General features: G+C 26.6%; 2 protein-coding genes across 7 annotated transcripts in view; one reads left to right on the top strand and one right to left on the bottom strand.

Moving 5' to 3' along the window:
* The window catches only part of LOC114930818 (putative cytochrome P450 12b2, mitochondrial), a 30165-nt gene extending 28219 nt beyond the window's left edge, over nt 1–1946 (top strand). For all 5 annotated transcript variants that reach the window (XM_029302658.2, XM_029302656.2, XM_085479554.1 and 2 more), the window contains one exon: nt 1263–1946. In XM_029302658.2, coding sequence (XP_029158491.1) covers nt 1263–1370 — 108 coding nt within the window. In that variant the 3' untranslated portion in view covers nt 1371–1946. The remainder of the gene's footprint in view (nt 1–1262) is intronic.
* GluClalpha (glycine receptor alpha 1) overlaps nt 1–20342 on the bottom strand; it is a 155771-nt gene that overhangs the window by 79774 nt on the left and 55655 nt on the right. The gene's annotated exons all lie outside the window — the stretch shown is intronic.

Here is a 20342-nt window from a genome sequence, read left to right as displayed (position 1 = left end):
AAAAAGTATATCGTATATGCAAAGATAATAACCGAAACGGACAATGTGCTCGCATAATATGCAGATTCTCTTCGAGCATTGGACTATGCGTGACTATGCATGGGCAATGAAATAACGATGTCACGCTCAAGTATAAATTTCCGAAAAGCTAAATATTCTCGCGGATTCTCACTCCGGCGCCGTTCTTCTCCTCCTGAAGAATTAAAAAGTATGATTCCACAACTCGACGCGGCAGTTTCATGTTAATATGCATACGTTTTTGCACAAATACCTATTTTCACTTATTATTATTTCACCCTTTATTATTGGATTGCAAAGTATTTCTCAATTTTTTCTTTCTTTGTCGAAAATTCAGGGGATTTTTCATATGAATAAATATATATAATAGTATTAAATAGTAATAGTATTATTTAATAGTATTAAATAATAGTAATATGTATCTTATTTAAATACTATTATTTAATAGTATTAAGTAGTATTTAGTATTATTTAATAGTATTATATAGTATTAAATAGTAATAGTATTAAATAAATATAATTTATTTATTTAATACTATTAAATAATACTATTACTATTTAATACTATTAAATAATACTATTACTATTTAATAATATTAAATAATACTATTACTATTTAATAATAATAAATAATACTATCACTATTTAATACGATTAAATAATATTAAATACTACTTAATACTATTAAATAATAGTATTTAAACTGTACTTAAATACTATTATTATAGTAGAGTTAAATAATAGTAATATGTATCTTATATAATAATAGTATTTAAATATTATTATTATGTAAGATACATATTACTATTATTTAATACTATTAAATACTATTATATAAATAATACTATTATTATTTAATACTATTATATATGTACTTTTTTTGAAATTTAATTTTACGAACAAAACAGAAAAGTTTCTAAAAAAATCTTTCTAAATACCTACACAATTTTAGATAATGATGATTCCAGTTCTGTTAAACAGTTCTAATAAAAAATTGAATAGGGGTTGTTAGTTTCATCCCCTTGTACAACAATACGTGAAGATAAAAAAATATTAATGAAATGAAAAGTATGGAAAGTGTCGAGTAGCGAGTTTCGGAATCACCCTTTTCAATTAAATCGCAGATTCCCGAGATGGTCCTCGAGGACAGAAAACACGTTTGCTTGCGCTACCCTCCCAATCGTTTTCGTCGCACGCGGCAAACAGCGAAAGGAGCGCACTAAAAGCGCGTTTGTTTTATCTAGGTCATACGAAATTTCCGGATCGAATGGCATCACGGACCGCTGAAGTACGAAAGCCGATATATAAACAAGCTCGCGTCGCCGATGCGATTCAAGCTCATCGATTTGTGAATGTCTCAAATCTCCTACAATCGAGACTCACGCTTTGTATTTCTCAGTCGGAAAACATCGTCCCTCTTTGTGCGTTTTATTTTATTTTATTTTTTTAATTATAAAGCCAGGAAATAAAACGCTACAATCGTTTGCGAGCTTCCGAAAAATCAACCGGAGTAAAAAGAAGACACCGTATACGAGTATATTGATCGATATATAGTGTATGATTCTTACAATTTTAATCTACGCCCAAGGATGAAGGCAGAAGGCACGATATTTCTCGGAATTTAATAGGAGTTTAATATAGAATCATTTTTAGGGAATTCGTAAAAAAACAAATATAAGAGTTCATGTTTAAATAGTACAGAAATATGAGAGATATACATTTATATACATAAAGCCATACATTTTTTAGATTTTGATGTTTATTTTACTAAATATTAATATCTCGATATTTTTTAAAATATTTATTTTACTAAAAATTGTCTTAAACATGATATATATGCCCAATTTTATACGTATGATTGTAATGTTAAAATGAGAGTGAGGAGAACAATATGAATAATAAATGCATTTTATTTTGTTGAATATTAATTTATTTGTGATGCCACTTTAATTATTATTAATGAAATAAAAATCTTTGTTATTGAAGAAAGTAATTTACGTAAAATATAGTAGCTGGGTACACAAGGGACGTAAAATAAATTGCCGTTATTTAGGCGCGCGCGATTCTAACGTCGTTATGCAACGCTAATTTCGTCACATCCGCGTCATTTAGCTTAATTTGATATTAATTTATTGAAAAAAATTGCACGAATAAATATAAAAATGCGAACAAAAATAATAACCAGGTAAATAACCAGATAAATATATACTGGATAATTATTTCCGCAAAGGATTAATCGATTTCCTCTCCGAGAAATTCGAATTACAACGATGTTAAAAATACATTCGGCATTTATTTCTTTTTAAATGCACGCGATGATCTTTCGGAAAGAAAGGACACGCCAACATTCATCTCCCCGTGACATTTCCATTATAATTGAGAATTAATGTCACATTAAGACACGTTGGAAATGTAATGTATAATGAAAATGTCCAGTATTTATGAGATATGTTGTTTCCCATCTTTTTCGTAGTATTTATATACTAGAAATCGATTACTTATTTTTAGTGTGCATTGATATAAAAAGAAGAAAGAGGAAGAATCTGTCTCGATAGTAAAGAGCTTCAATTATTTCCCGTTTCATAGAGTAGGGGATTAATTTTTATATTCCCTGCAATTTTTTATTTAATTTTTTTTTATTAAATTTAAGCACAAACTCACAGACAAACAAACATGTTTGTTACTAGTTTTTCTTTGTTTCTTAATTAAGATTTCTGTCTGTAATAAGAGCAGGATGACGTGTAGGAATAATTTTGTTTTGCTTAAGCCTAGCTATGTTTAATTATGATTTTTAATTTATTTTGTCCTATTTTTTAAAATTCCTAGATATTATCTCTTTTCCTCTTTTCTCTCTGTTTTTTTCCTTTTTATTCCAACATTCGAGAGTGAACAGAAATATATCAAACTTGTTCGTTTCTAATTATTTATCTATTTATAGGATCAATCAGTCAATTAGCTAGTGTTATTAGCAACGTTATTTTATTAAGAAAAAATATTTCAACGCATTCATTGCAAACGCGGTAAGTAATTTAAATAATTTTTTTACGCATCGATCATTCTTGAAATCATCGTTTATCAATAAAAAAAATAAATGTACTTTTATTAAATGGAAATTACTTATTCAGAACTGGAAAAATTACTAAACTATCACTGTAATTTTTTCCACATTTTTAAAGTAAAAATACATGTTAATATAAAAATATATGCAAAAAAATATATAAGTAAAATTATTTTTATGCAAAAATTAGATGGAATTTTAAATTTATTATTTTTACTTTATTAGAATTTTAATTATAAATTTTATTTATATCATTATTTTATAGCATTTATACATTACTAGAATTTTCTATGTCTAATTCCATGTTCAGTGGAATATTTTTAATCTTAAAAATATGTAAGAATACATTTCATATAAAATTACATATAATCTGTAATCTTCCATAAGTAGCAATATTGATTATGTTGGGTCGGAAAAAACTTAGCATAATCATGTAATTTTACAGAAAAGTTTTTTCAGTATTCTTACTGTATGAACCTTTCTCGCAAAATTTACTATAATTATCGTGTTATAAAATCATCGTGTTATAAAAATTTCAGCTCTGCAAAATACATATATAATATATAAAAAATTTAACATAAAAATATATAATATAAATATATATAATATATTTATGATATATTTATAATATAAATATACATATAAAAATATATAATATATTTATATAACACACACACGCACATATAAAAAATATACATATAAAAAATTTTATCGTGCGAATATTTGTGCGCATCATATATTTTGCTCCTACCGCGTCACCTTATTCATCTTTACTATAAAAATTGCAAACCAATTCTATCGATACAAAAGAGATTCCGATCGGAAGAGACATATAGAAGATCGTCGAATTTACGGAAAGGAGATACGCGGATTCAAAGGATTCTAGTAAAAGATTGCGTTGGATTTCAAATGCGCTTTGTTCCAATTTGATACTGCGTTACACGAGAGTGCATAATGTATATATGCGTTCGCAAATGTTTTCAAATGTTTCCTGTGTATTTCGGGTATCGCTGGTTTTTTTCTCTCTATTCTGATAGAGATAAAGCGGAAACGAAAGCGAAATTTAAAATTAATTTCGTCCGTTGCGCGATGCGATGCATATATTCTTTATTAAATTTCACGCGCGCATCCGCGCTTTTGTATATAGGATCTGAGAATTTTTTATGAACTTGATGATATCAAAGCGTTATTCTCTCTCTCATGCACTGCAGAATAAATGAATATTTCGAATAAATCAATTGTTTGTTAACCGGTACTCACTAATATTATCTTAATGCATTCCACAAAAAACAGCTTCAAATTAAATTCGACATTTTGCGTGATACTTTTTTTTAGTTCAAATTAATATTATATTAATATATTATATATTTATTATATATTTTATATTATTTTATATATTTATATTATATATTTTATATTATTATATATTAATATTTATTATACATTATTTTATATATTATTATATATGGTATTATATGTAATTATATATTATTATTATATATTATTATATATATTATATATTTTATTTATTATATATTTTATAGATTATTATATACATTATATATTTTTTATTGATATTATATTAATATTCCTAGATATAAATTTCGCGAACAGTTTCACGTATCTCGTAAATATACATAAATGACAAAATATATAAATATGATCTTGTGTATATATATTGAATGCGTTGAACTGACTTTATGAGATCGCTCAGTTAGAGCAGTAAATAATTATTTATTACTGCGGATACTTTGCAGAACGATAAAATCAAGAGGCACTGAATAAAGCATGATGCGTGTTAGGTCTCCCATTCGCGAGATCAACGGCTCGTGTTTGCTGTCGAGATTACAACATCACGTAAGATCGACCGCAGCTTGTCCTATCAACATAATGAAATGAACAATGAAGTGCAACACACGCTGCCGACCAAGGATATTCCCAGCTAGAAAGCGTTGCCCTTGCTTGGCAATTCATTCAGATTCATACCGTACACAGGTAAGATCTTTTCTCTTATCGCAAGCTCGATAAATTTTTCACCCTTCCTGTGAACGTGCGTGTGTTTATTCTCTTCCGTTTATTATAAATATATTTTATATTATATATTTTATATATTTTATATGATATATTTACTATATATTTTATATTATATATTTTTATACTATATATTATATATATTTATTATATATTTTATATATTATATTATATATATATATTATTTATTATATATATTATATATTATATTATATATTATATTATATATAATATTTTATATTACTTTATATATTTATATCCGTTTTCTGATTTAAATATGAGATTTAAGCGAAATCGAGTAGAATATAACTCTGCGTATAAGAATTGATGAACTAGTACACAATGTATATATTATTAATTAAACAAACATGTTGATTGTTTAAATTATTTTTAAAAATTTGCATTTTATATATTTTTTTATATTCTAAACAAATATACAGGATGTCCCGAAATTCGCGAATCATATGTTAATGACAGATTCCTGTACAGTAGAAAAATTTGTTTTCTTGTCAAAAACAGTCCCCATTTAACAAAAATTTTTGTGTTAAATACTTAACACATGAATGTGTTAATTCAACATATTACTGTTCTGTTAATTAAACTTAAATGTTAAATTATTAAAACAACTAAAATAATGTAAAAATAACAATGTGCATCTATTTTTAATTTTACACAATAAATATGTCCTGCTTTATTAGTGACAAGATTTTTATCTGTTAAAATTCACAGAAAAAATGTTGATTTTCTATTTTATAATATAAGTGGAGATAAAAACATTTAAAATTAACATATTTTCTGTTAACTTTTACATTAAAAGTATGTTAATTTTACACAAAATTTATTTTAAATTATTTGAAGTTTTGCATTTATCTCATGTTAAAAAATTAACACAATATTTGTGTCTCCATTTAACATATAAAAATTGGGAACATGTAAAAAATGATGGTCTCCCGATATTTTCATTGAGGAAAAATCGTTTCCAAATGATCCCAGGAATCTGTCATTAACAGATGATTCGTGAAATTTAAAGCACCCTATATATACATAATAAAGATCTAAAAAAATCTCAAATTAAAAATAATAAAATATATTACTCACAAATATATTATATTAAATATATTATATAATTAAAAATAATATTAAATATATTATATTAATAATATTATATATAATATAAAATTAAATAATATTAAACATATTATATGTATAATATTAAATATATTATATAATTAAATAATATTAAATATAATTTAATTGTATAATATTAAATATTATTTAATTATACATGTATTAAATAAAATTATGCAAAAAGAAAATTGAAAATTCCACAAGTAAGCAGATATTTATGAATGACGTTCTACGTATAAAGAAATATCTTGTAATTTCAATGCGGTTTATTATCACTCTAAAAAATCTAAAACAAGTAATTTTGCGAAACAAGCTTCTCAACTCTCGAGAGGCAATATCTTTACTCGCAAGACTTCACTTCAACGAGACTTATCTGATACGGCCAATTTTGCAAGTTACGTTCTGTTGAAATTTTAGATTAATAACGCAGCTATTATACGGTTTTCGATTAGTGCGAATAAATAAAGGCATTTTCTCTCTCGATTCACCATGATCGATCTATCAAATATTAAATATATTAAAGATCACTATCATGAATATTCGTCATCATTCTAATTTTCTTTATCTCTCTTTTTCTTTCAATTTATCTCGTTGGTCTCCTGTACAATAATCCACCAAATATACAAAGAAAGCCACGAAGGTCTACACAGTAGAAAAATTTATGTTTTCTTGTTAAAAACGGTCCGCGTTAAAATTTTTGCGTTAAATATTTAACACATTCGTATATTAATTTAACATATTGCTGTTGTCTTAATTGAACTTAAGTATTAAATTATTAAAACAACTGAAAAAGATGTAAAAAGTAACATAATGTGAATAAAATGTTGATTTTTTACTTTATAATATAAGTATGAAGATGATAAAATCTAAAATTACCATATTTTTAATTAATTTTTACAATTAATTTTACACAAAATTAATTTTAAGTTCACTTAAAATTTGCATTTATCTCTTGTTAAAATATTAACACAGTATTCATGTCATCACTTAACATATTCAAATTAACACAAAAATTTCTGCGGACCCATTTAGGACACGTGATATCTTTTAAATTTAACACACATTTTTCAACTATGTAATTTTCTTTATCTCTCTTTCTCTTTCAATTTATTTCATTGGTCTTTTCTATATAGCTCCTGTACGATAGTCCTACGAATATACAAAGAGAGCCAACGGAGATCCAACACACAGGTCTATGCAAATAGCGCGTACAATATATCATCTGTCCTTTACTACTGTAAAAAAATCCCTCTATTTTCAGCCAGGGCAAAGTGTGGCGCGACTTTCTCTCTAAAGTTAATCCACACATGATGCAACCGCGAGCGATCAAAGCACGCATATCACAGCAACATGAGCAACGAGAAGTTCGTGGAAAAAAATACGAGATTCCAGAACCTGGAGTTACCGATAGTCCAGTCAAATTAGACTTGAAAAGGGCAAAAAAAAATTATAATCAAGCTGAATTTTTGTGGAGGCCTTTATTTCGATGTTCTAATGAAAAGTACCTTTCAGCCAGAACGTTTTTTATGGAAGGTAAAAGAGGGTAAATTTTAGTTTTTTGCCATTATGTCCAAAACTATAAATTTTTCGAGAAAAATAGTCATTATCAAAATTGTAGCTCATAAAATTCTCTACAAAAAAAGTTATTATACTTTTTTTCGTACGACTAGTCCTTTTTTGAGTAAAACGTGCGGTAAAGTTGCAATATTTCTAATACTATAATGTACATTTTCTTTCAGACTTAATTCGCTCTATATCTTCGAAACGATAAATCCCACGAAAAAAGGATAATGACCTTTTATGTAGGGAATTTTATGAGCTACAATTTTGATAATAACTATTTTTTCTCGAAAAATTGATGGTTTTCTAGATAATAGCAAAAAATTAAAATTTACTCCCTTTTACCTCTCATAAAAAAGCTCCCTGGCTGAAATTACGGATACTTTTCAGGATTTTATTAGAACATCGAAATAAAGGTCTCCACAAAAATTCAGCTTGATTATAATTTTTATGAAGTCAAAGTCTAATTTTTCTGGACTATGAACGATTTTAAAAACGAATTGTATATGCGTGCGAGATATATTTCGAGAAAATAAAAAAAGGGAGCACCGCGCAAGAATGTAACATATGCACATGATAATTCGTTTGTTACAATAAAATAGATAAAGAGATAAAATAGTTTGCATTCTCGATTCAGTATGCAGTTCCGTAAATTGGGGCGAGTAAATTGTACAAATCGCGACGTGCATTTTTAAACCGTAGTTAAAAGTTGGAAAAAGTGCATCGGTACCTGTTCTAATAAAAATCACTAATTGCGTAATTAATAGTAATTATGTTCGCATTGGATTGTCGACTAGGATGTTTAAAATCTAATCTCATCGCGGATTCATCGGAACAAGTAATTAACACAATTCAACCAAAAATGACTTTTTTTGAACACCGGAACGAGATTAATTGGTTTTTGGACGCTGAATGCGAATCCGGTTTCCAAATTGCTCCATCACGTTACAATTTCAAGAATTTTGCAATTAAAGTAGGAAAAAGGGCTACACTGAAAAAAAACTATTTCAAATAAATATTTAAATATTATTTACACATTTGAAACAAATAAAAATATTCATCCGTTTTGAAAAAGAGTTTCTTATATCAAATAAATATTTTTGACGGCAAATCAATATTATTAGTTTTAAATAAATGATGTATAAAAGAGTATTGAAATAAATGTTTATTTATAATGAAATTGTTTTTTTTTGGCGTAATTTCATGAACTTTAAAATGGTCTCTGTTAAAAGTTTTGTGTTAAATATTTAACACATTCAACATGTGTTAATTTAACATATTGCTGTTGTGTTTATTGAATTTAAATGTTAAATTATTAAAACAACTAAAACAGATGTAAAAATAACATCATGTGCAATTATTTTTAATTTTACACAATAAATATGACTCTTTTATTAGTGACAAGATTTATCTATTAAAATTTACAGGAAAAAATGTCGATTTTTATTTTATAATATAAGTGGGGATGACAAAATCTCAAATTAGTTATTACCCAACTCTGAATTATATATTAATTATTTAATACAATTATACATTATATAATTATATATTATATAATATAATTATATATATTAAATTACTTAATTTATTTAATAAATTATTTAATATAATCATATATATTAAATATATATTGTGTAATTAAATTATATAAATATTTATTATACAGGGAGAGAATTTTCTCTTACAATTTATCTTGAAAATCATGGTAATCGTGGAACAAAACATAGTACTTGAAGAATTTTAAAAGAATTTCTCTGATTAATATTAACCACAATAAAAAATATTGATACGTACACAGTAAAATTAATCGAACATATTTTATAACTTAGTGTGATAGATATTACTATTTTTATTATGGTAAATATTAATTAGAGAAACCCTTATAAAACTCTTTCAATATTATATTGTTTTAGATTAGCATGGTTTCCAGGGTAAATTCTAAGAGAAAATTCCCTCTGTGTATTTTTACTTAATATATTACATATATTTATATATTTTATTTATACACATATATTTATTTATATATTTATTTATTTATATATTTATATATTTTTTATTTTACATATATTTATATATTTATATATTAATATATTCTTTTACAGGATATAATAATATATTCTTTTAGGGTAAATTCTAAGAGAAAATTCCCTCTGTGTATTTTTACTTAATATATTACATATATTTATATATTTTATTTATACATATACTTATTTATATGTATATTTATTTATTTATATATTTATATATTTTTTATTTTACATATATTTATATATTTATATATTAATATATTCTTTTAGGGTAAATTCTAAGAGAAAATTCCCTCTGTGTATTTTTACTTAATATATTACATATATATATATTTTATTTATACATATATTTATTTATATGTATATTTATTTATTTATATATTTATATATTTTTTACATTACATATATTTATATATTTATATATTAATATATTCTTTTACAGAATACGCTTAGGTAAATATTGTAACTATTATCCGTTAGATTTTAGCGCATTATTCGAAAACCTGTGTGACTTCATTGTCATTATTATACCGTACCTAATAATAATATATTCGATATAATTCTCCGGTAATTTTCCATCGCGTAGCTGCGAGCAATTTGTTGTCAATAACGTGTACCGTGTGTCGTGTTCCACGTTAATCACTTCTTGTAAAATAAATGTTCATAAATGTTCTACGGTATTTCACGGTATTTATGCACTTAATGCTCGCGCGTAATCCCTCCACTGCGCATTAGCAATAACAAGTTTTAAAGCGCGATCCATTATCCCCCGTTGTGTATCAAATCGACGCGTTCTCTGCGAATTCGCGCGTTTTCATTTACGATCTCTTTTTACAATTGTCAATAAACGCATCGAACAGGCTGAGGCCTGCTCAGTTTTATGTCTTGACAAACAAACTTCAGACTATTCGGCGACTCTGAAACTTCTATAAACTATCCTTATTCGGAAAAAATGTATCGTAATAAAATCGAAATCAATTCAAAGTGGAAAAAAAAAGTTTTATCCAATTTTTATATATAACAAACACGAAGCTGATATTCCATTTGATTTTAAATTTCTATTTTTTTACATTTCGTAGAGCTTTGCGAAATTTTTTCGGGAATATGTGAAATTTTCCTTTTTTTTTTCAGAGCAAGAGGAGCTAGAATTTCATCAATTTTATCAAAATTTTAAATATGGAGTTTAGGTACTAGAACTTTATAGGGATATGTTATACGATACGCTTGCGTACATAATCGCGTAGATAGGGATTAAGTAACGATCTGTTACGGACTGGCGCCACACTGTATTATATCGCGAATCATGGAAAAAAAATTAACTCGACTAGATTTAATTTTTTTATTTTTATTTTTCGTGTATTAAATATACAAATAAATTCCAGTGTTTATTCAAAAGGAGAGCAAATGCCTAAAATCTAAAAAAAAATGTATTAACTTGACTAAACCTTTCAATTAAACATTATTTTGTTATATATATATATAATTGAACATATAAAGATATTTAAATTAAATATTACAATTAATCTAACAAAATAGGTATTCAATTAATCAAATAATAATTTAGTTGAAAAAGGTTTTATCAAGTTTATAAATATTTGGAATTAGTAAAAAAATTAAGTATTTACTCTCCTTTCGAATAAATACTGGACTTTATTTGTATATTTAGTATTAAAAAAAATAAAAATAACAAAATAACAAAAAATAAATTTTAAAAAATTGAGGAAGAACAAAAAATAGGAAAAAATTTAATCCCCCTTGGAATCAGTAAAAAAATTAATTTACTCTCCTTTTGAATACACTGAAATTTATTTAATTTTTTAAATCTATATTTAATATTTAAAAAAAGAAAATAATAAAGTAACAAAAAATAAATTAAAAAAAATTAAGAAAGAACAAAAAATAGGAAAGAAATTTTAATCTCCCTTGGAATCAGTAAAAAAATTAATTTATTCTCCTTTTGAATAAACATTGAAATTTATTTAATATTTAAAATGTATATTTAATATTTAAAAAAAGAAAATAATAAAATAACTAAAAAACAAATTTAAAAAAATTAAGAACAAAAAAATAAGAAAAACATTTTCATCATCTTCCCCTAGAAAAATCCTGCGGACATGTCGCGAATAATCCGGAGAAGCAGGAAAAATTGCACGAGGAAGTAATGTCCCTGTTACCGGACAAAACATCACCCATTACGTATTAAGTACTAAATCAGACGAGATAAGCTATAAAGTCTCTGTGACAAGAAATCTCTTCGACTGTTTTCTGGTTTCAATCTCAGAATCGTGGAGAATACAATATTTCAGCAGAAGTGCGTATGTCCTTTTTTGTATTTCTCATTTTTAATTATAAAAAGTCTATATATGATTCTTCTTTTCATTTTCTATATCATTATTAAATGTATTCTGGCTTCGGAATATTTAATGAATTTGAAGAGCTTTGCAATAAGAAGAAATCATTTAGAAACGCTACTTGACACTTTCACTGCGTTAAAAAATTAATTTTCAAATGGTGCGTAAAGCTCTGACTATTAACAAATAAATAATAAATCAGAAAGGACAAATAAAAGCCACTGGATGTAAAAGCGCCGACAAGAAGTATTAATTTTTCTTGATTGAACAATCTAGAAAATGTAGATTATAGATTGTTCAATCAAGAATAATCATTATTTTTGTTGGCGCCTGGTTCTTATTCACATCCTTCCCAACTCATTATTAATTTTAAATTGCACGAAGAATTCATATATTGTACAAAAGATTTATTGGATAGAGAGAGATTAGGAAGAAACTAAATGAAACAAATTTAATAAATTTAATAATTAATAATAATAATATTATTATTATTATTAATTATTAAATATTAGAACATTAAATTTAAATTATTAAAGAAAAAAATATTTAATTATTATTATTATTAATAATAATAATAATAATCATTATTATTAATTATTAAATATTAGAACATTAAATTTAAATTATTAAAGAAAAAAATATTTAATTATTATTATTAATAATAATAATAATAATAATAATAATCTCTTGTCCCGAACCTATTAAAAAATTAGAACATTAAATTTAAATTATTAAAGAAAAAAATAATATTTAATTGATTATTATTATTAATAATAATAATAATCTCTTGTCCCTAACCTATTAAAAAATTAGAACATTAAATTTAAATTATTAAAGAAAAAAATAATATTTAATTGATTATTATTAATAATAATAATAATAATAATCTCTTGTCCCGAACCTATTAAAAAATTAGAACATTAAATTTAAATTATTAAAGAAAAAAATAATATTTAATTGATTATTATTATTATTAATATAATCAATTAAATATTATTTTTTTCTTTAATAATTTAAATTTAATGTTCTAATTTCTTAATAGGTTTGGGACAAGAGATGATTATTATTATTATTATTATTATTATTATTATTATTATTATTATTATTATTATTATTAATAATCAATTAAATATTACTTTTTTCGTTCTCGTAAAATTTAAAAGGACAAAATAGAGTTTTGGAAAAAATAAATCTAAAGGGCAGCTACTTGAAATAAAACACTGATTATCGCCGTAAGTATAACAAGCAAAATTGCATTCTCTCGACAAGCCTCCTTTGTCTGCCGCCAGTTCGACGTCCTGTCACTCACTAATCACAATAAAGCCTACACGCATTTTCCGCAACCGCAGGAATATATTCCCGAGGGATAGTTGCGGGGAAACACGGAGTTTCCATCAAGGAGGCGCATCCCTTTGCATCCCTATACGTGCTCTTCGAATTCGACTTGCATCAGCTGCGTCGCATGAAAAACTCGAGACGTTGTCGCTTTTGACAGTTCGTAAACTTTTGACCTGTCCGATCCTCGAAACTCACAATCAGTCACAAAAAAAAAAGTATCAACATTTTTTATTTATACATATATATACTCGTATATACGCAACAATATATATCAAAATTTGATCAATCTTAAATTTCAATAATATTATAGCTATGCAGTCTTATTTCAATATTATAATTATCATTTTAAAAAATATAACAAAATATTTTAAAAATAAATATAATATAATAATAAATTATTATATATAATATAATAATTTATATAAATTTAATATAAATTATTATATAAATATAATATAATAATAAATTATTTTATATGAAAATTGAGATTATTTTCTATCCAATATTTTTTTCGTTCAAAACAAATTATTCTTAAATAATAAAATTAATATTTTTCTTGGTTGAACTATAAAATAAAATATTTTGATCAGCAAATTTTTGCAATTTATATACAAGTATATAAATTTTAATTTGACATTTTTTGTTGCTTGTATACGAGTAATAAGTATTGATTTGACATAAAAAATATAATAAAATATTTTAAAAATAAATATAATATAATAAATTATTTTATATAAAAAGATAGAGTTATTTTCTATCCAATATTTTTCTTTTTCGTTCAAAACAAATTATTTTTCATAATAAATTAATATTTTTCTTGGTTAAATTATAAAATAAAATATTTTTATTCCAGCAAATTTTTGCAGTTTATATACAAGTATATAAATTTGACAATATCGTATATTGATTTGACATTTCTTTTTTGTTGTGTGCAGTCAAATTTGCGATAACGAGTATTTCATTAGAGAGATAACGACGACAAACGAAAACATCTTGAAGTTTTGACTACTTAAATTTTAGGATCAAAGTTAAAACAATTCGATAAAAATCTCTCACTGATAAGGCAATATTTCGCGCAATTATGCTAATGAATTAGCGACTTTATCTTTATTTCATTATTAATAAATGCATTCTGTATATTTTGCTTTTCCCCTTGTTTACTTAAATCAGAGAGAATGTTTTATCTACATCCACATCAGAGAGTGATTTTTTAATACTACTTAAGATTTGTCGAGGAAAGAGGAGAAAAAGCTATTATAAATATCGGATATTATTCTGTTATTTTCATTGCACTTTACTCGTTTTCCTTCGCTCGCTTTAACATACAAACGATTGAAGCGAATGTAAACATTCTTTAAGTAGGTTTAAAGCGCGAAAAATCAATTCTTGTCCGTGTGTTTTCCAGGCACTCATCTTGCACATACGCAGAAAACTTATATGTTCTTCTCTTTTTAATTATATATATATTTTTTTTTAATTATACTCGCTAAATCGGATTCTTAATAAATTAAGAGGTTTAAACAAGCGCGCAAAAATATATGCATAGAGCATTAAATTCTCGGGTCAATTTGAAGACGACTTTTCTTCAGTGAAAATATCAAGATAATTAATAATTATAACTGTCAAATTATCAATAATTAAAGTAGAAAAACTTCTCACCAGCTAAATTTTGTATAGAGTTAAAATATTAACAAAACTACATTCTTCAATGAATTTTAGGTAGAGGTTACTTTAATAGAATATTAATTTAAAGTTTAGTTACAAAGATATATTTTAGCAAAAAATGAGAGCGTGCAAAAAGTGATGGCTTTCTTTGACATTTTCGCTAAAGAAAAATTGTTTCCGACACAGAGAGAATTTTTTCTTAGAATTTATTCTAAAAATCAGGGTAATCATAGGATAATATGGTATTGGAAAAATTTTATAAGAGTTTCTCTAATTAATATTTACCAGAAACTAAAAAATATTAATATGTACATAGTAAATTTTGTACTATGTTACATATTAAAATTAATCAAACAGATTTCATATCTTATATCTTTATTTTAATTATTTTTTTTTAATTTTGATGTGTCAATAAATATCTAAATTCGAATTTATTTTATATCTTATATCTTTATTTTTATTTTAATTAATTTTTTTTTTAATTTTTATGTGTCAATAAATATCCAAATTCGAATTTATTTTCCTATTGTTTACTTGTAGACCCAAATTTTACATATATTTAGTTTTAACTAAAAGAGGAAATTTTTTTTTTTTTAGTTACACCCTATATATCTTCCACACTAAGTAATAACAGAAACAGGTAACGCGCTTACATAATATGCAGATTCTCTCGGAGCATCGAGGCTATGCGTGACTGTGCATGGCAATAACGATGTCGCGTTCAAGTATATAAATTCCCGAAGGATTAAATATTCTTGCGGATTCTCCGTTGGGCGTCGTTGCTCTCCTCGTAAAAAATTGAGAAGTATGATTACGTAACTCGACTCGACAGTTTGACGAGAACACGTATCTATATATTCTGATCGAAATAACTACATTTTCCCTCTACGAGTTAATGTAAAGATATGTTTGCTTATATTGGAGGAAGTGTTTAATTTTTTTCGGAATATTTTTAAATTAAATTTTTTTTTCAAATAGTACAAACAAATATATAAATGCATATATATTACACGTACTCAAATATTTTATTAATACGAAATATCCGTTTTATATCCGAGTCAAATGTTTGATTTTTCAAGTGGAATTTTTGGAACACAGAAATTAAAAGCCACTTCCCTTTAAAATCATATTTTTCAATTAAATCGCTGATTCTTGAACGGAAAAAAAATTATTGTATCCTTTTCCTCGTCATTTTTGCGACAAGTATTAAAAATACGTTTGCTTTATACATATACGGTGACCATATTTTCTGAGAAAAAAATAAAGGATAAACCTGAAAATTTTAGGGCTCTGTTTTAACATGTTTTCAAGTCAGTTTGCAAGTGCAAAGTGAAAATCGATGAGCAAAAAATTAATGACTATCAGTGACTATAAGCGATCATAAGTGGCTAAAAAGTGACTATGAAAAGTCTGCGTATTCTTATAGTTAGTAACTGATTCGACTATGTTGAAGCATATCCTTGGTTTCTTAAATAAATTAACGCTAAATAAAAAATAAAAATAAAGGACAAAATGGTGAATTTCGGAATAAATCTAAAGGACAAAACTATTTCAAGTCTGTCCTCTAAAATATAGGACGAATAAATAAAGGACAAACCTGAAAACTGTAGGGCTTTGTTTCAACATGTTTCCAAGCCAGTTTGCAAGTGCAAAGTAAAAATCGATGAGCGCAAAACAAATGACTATCAGTGACTATAAGTGGTTAACAAGTGACTATGAGTGACTATAAGTGACTATGAGTGACAATAAGTGACTATCGGAAGTCTGCGTATTCTTACAGTTAGAAACTGATTCGACTGTGTTGAAGCAAATCCGTGGTTTCTTAAATAAATTGACGCTAAATAAAAAATAACAAACAAGCTTTTAAGAATAAAGGACAAAATGGTGAGTTTCGGAATAAATCTAAAGGGCAAAACTATTTCAAGTCTGTCCTATAAAATATAGGACAAATAAATAAAGGACAAACCTGAAAACTGTAGGGCTTTGTTTCAACATGTTTCTAAGCCAGTTTGCAAGTGCAAAGTGAAAATCGATGAGCGCAAAACAAATGACTATCAGTGACTATAAGTGGTTAAAAAGTGACTATAAGTGACTATAAGTGACTATAAGTGACTATGAGTGACTATGAGTGACTATGAGTGACTATGAGTGACAATAAGTGACTATCGGAAGTCTGCGTATTCTTATAGTTAGAAACTGATTCGACTGTGTTGAAGCAAATCCGTGGTTTCTTAAATAAATTGACGCTAAATAAAAAATAACAAACAAGCTTTTAAGAATAAAGGACAAAATGGTGAGTTTCAGAATAAATCTAAAGGGCAAAACTATTTCAACGTATAAAGTCCGTCCTCTAAAATATAGGACGAATGGTCAGCGTTATTTATCCAGGTTGCACGACATTTCGCGATCGAATGGCATCACGAACCGTTCAAATGCGAGAGTCTAATCGTAAACATCGCCGCGCGACGATTCAAGCTCATCGATTTTATAAAAGCCTCCCCACGGTCGATTCTCGAGTTTTACGGGTCGCATCAGAATATCCATCGTCGCCTAGTGTGACATTTCTTTAAATAATTACTGACGTCGCGCGACACCGAAATTTTCACTGCGGTTCCTCTATACGTAAAAGCGTCCGTCTCGGAGATGGAGAGGCCGCCATCAACCGACTCGGATTCTTACAATTTTTATCTACCGACCGAGAGAGAAGATGCGGAAAATGCGGCACTCGAGCGCGAAAGTTGGAAAATTTTTCGCGAGCGCATACACGTGGAAGACAGCGAGTTCGCGTCTCGCGCAAATTAACGTTGATAAGATTGCTTATTTCATTAAGTCCTTCGCATGCAACGAAACGTTGATGTAATATCGCCGGTGAATTAAATAAAGTTGTTGTTACGGAGTGCGCGCGCGGAAAGTGAATAATTTGCGTAAAACGTAAAATATAGTCGCGATGAGGGCCGCAAATTGCCGTTACGTGTTTACCGCGTATACGCGGAATCGATCGATCTAACGTCGTTACACGACGCTAATTTCGTCATATGCCATTTAGTTTAATTATACTGCACGACGGAATAACAGCATTCGCAACAAAGTTCCGGCGTCCCGCAATACCGGACCGCCGCGCTATCGCCAATTAATTAAATATAATTCGGAAATTAATTTAAATTGGAATTCGCGCAATAGCGAATAAAATCGCGATTCTGATCAATTTCGGGTGGGTGAAAAAATTTTTCTTTTCTTTTTTTTTTTTTTTTTTCACACTTCGCGATGTGGCGAGCAACGAAATTATTTTCGCAAAAATTGTTACACCGTGTTTATCGCGCGGAAACAGAAGACACACATGTATATACAGGGTGTTCCAGACTTACCGATAATGAGAAATTCCCGAGGTGATTTAGAGACTATTTTTCTTTAGCGAAAATATCGAGGAACCAATTATTTTCTAAAGCGATTGAAAATAGGGGCTTTCTCGCAAACTAAGTCTTGTGGAAATAAAATATTAAGAGTTTATACCTTAATAAAATTTCAATTTATTTTTTTTTAATAAAATTTTTATTAAAATTTAAAAATAAAAAATAAAATTAAATTAAAAATTTTAATTTGTGGCTTATAGTTACAAAAGATACATGATTGCAAAAAATAATAACATCTGCCATTAACAGTTTAGTTCTGGAACATCCTGTATATAATCGCAGAAACAAATCTTAATGCTAATTACTTCCCTAGCGTGCAAAATATATAATCTAGAACACTGCTACATCATCCTGCAATATTTTCTTTATGCTTTGTCCTTTTCGTTTACAACATCGCAAACGTATTTCACAAGACCAAATTACACCGAAGTAATATTACATATGTATATTCCGTAAAAATAACTCGCGGAAAAAGCGACTGGGACAAAATAAAATAAAATAAAATTCACGCGCGCGAGAGCGAGAATCTCGGAGCAGAAATAACGAAATAATAATTGCAGAGTTAAATTCGCGTATTAACTGCGTCATTGTTTCGCGCACTCTCCGCATGATTATCGGTTTTTTTATAAGAGACTTAATTCCTTTAATATGTTATCATCAATGTACAATTATGTATACATATAATCAACTCGCGCGCGCGTGGCTACGATAAATCCAACAAAAATATATGTTTCGCGTTTTGCGTCAGCAAATTAACAAAATAACATAAAATAACATTTGCCTAGTGAATCGCGTAGTGAATTGCGAACATCAATGATAACGTATGGCTCCAACGCGATAATTGATTTCGCCAACTAATTCAGAAATAAACTTCATATTTTAATCTCGCAGCACACGCACACACAAATGTCATTGCAGTACGTGGAATGACACTTACAGATTCATTTACGTAATCAAACGAACAACAAAAATATTTTTAATAAACGAAGCGTCCATATAGAATTATTTAATAATGCACTTCGATAAACATGATGACATATCGACCCGACCGAGAGGAATCGATGTTGAAGACATGGGAATAGACAGCCCCCTTTTTGGAATCAATAAAAAATTTTACATTTACTTGAACAAACTTACTGGAATTTATTTGCATATTTAATATAAAAAAATGAGAATAAAAAAATAGATTTAGAAAAATTAAGAAGGAACAAAAAATAAGAAATAAAAAATCCTGCGGACGCCTATTTGCATATTATTTAATATCAAAAAAATAACAATAACAAGAGAAAAGAAGAGAAAAATTAAGAAAAAATGTAAAAATAAGAAACAAAAATCCCACTTGAAAAAATCCTGCGGACGCCTATTTCCATCTTATTTAATATAAAAGAAAATGAAAACAAAATAAAATAAAAAAAATTAAGAGATAACAAAAAAAAATTCCACTGAACAAAATCCTGCGGACACCTGTTCGTATATTATTTAATATAAAAAAATTAAAATAACGAAATAAAAGAAAAGAAAAATTAAGAAAAAACAAAAAAATAAGAAACAAAAAATCCTGCGGACGCAGCCTATTTGCATATTATTAAATATTAAAAAAATGAAAATAACAAAAGAAAAATTAAGAGAGAACAAAAAAATTCATAAAAAAATAAAAAAAAAAATAAAGAACAAAAAAAATTCGTGGGAAAAATCCTGCGGACGCCTATGGTCGGATATCTAATGTCGCTGCTTTCTTCACTCTCGCGATAACGAA

The sequence above is a fragment of the Nylanderia fulva genome, unplaced genomic scaffold (assembly GCF_048542155.1).
Source record: "Nylanderia fulva isolate GAGA-0341 unplaced genomic scaffold, ASM4854215v1 Scaffold123, whole genome shotgun sequence".
In the NCBI taxonomy this organism is placed as follows: Eukaryota; Metazoa; Arthropoda; class Insecta; order Hymenoptera; family Formicidae; genus Nylanderia; species Nylanderia fulva.
Note: the sequence above shows the minus strand (reverse complement) of the source record. Positions and strands in the feature narration are given on the sequence as shown.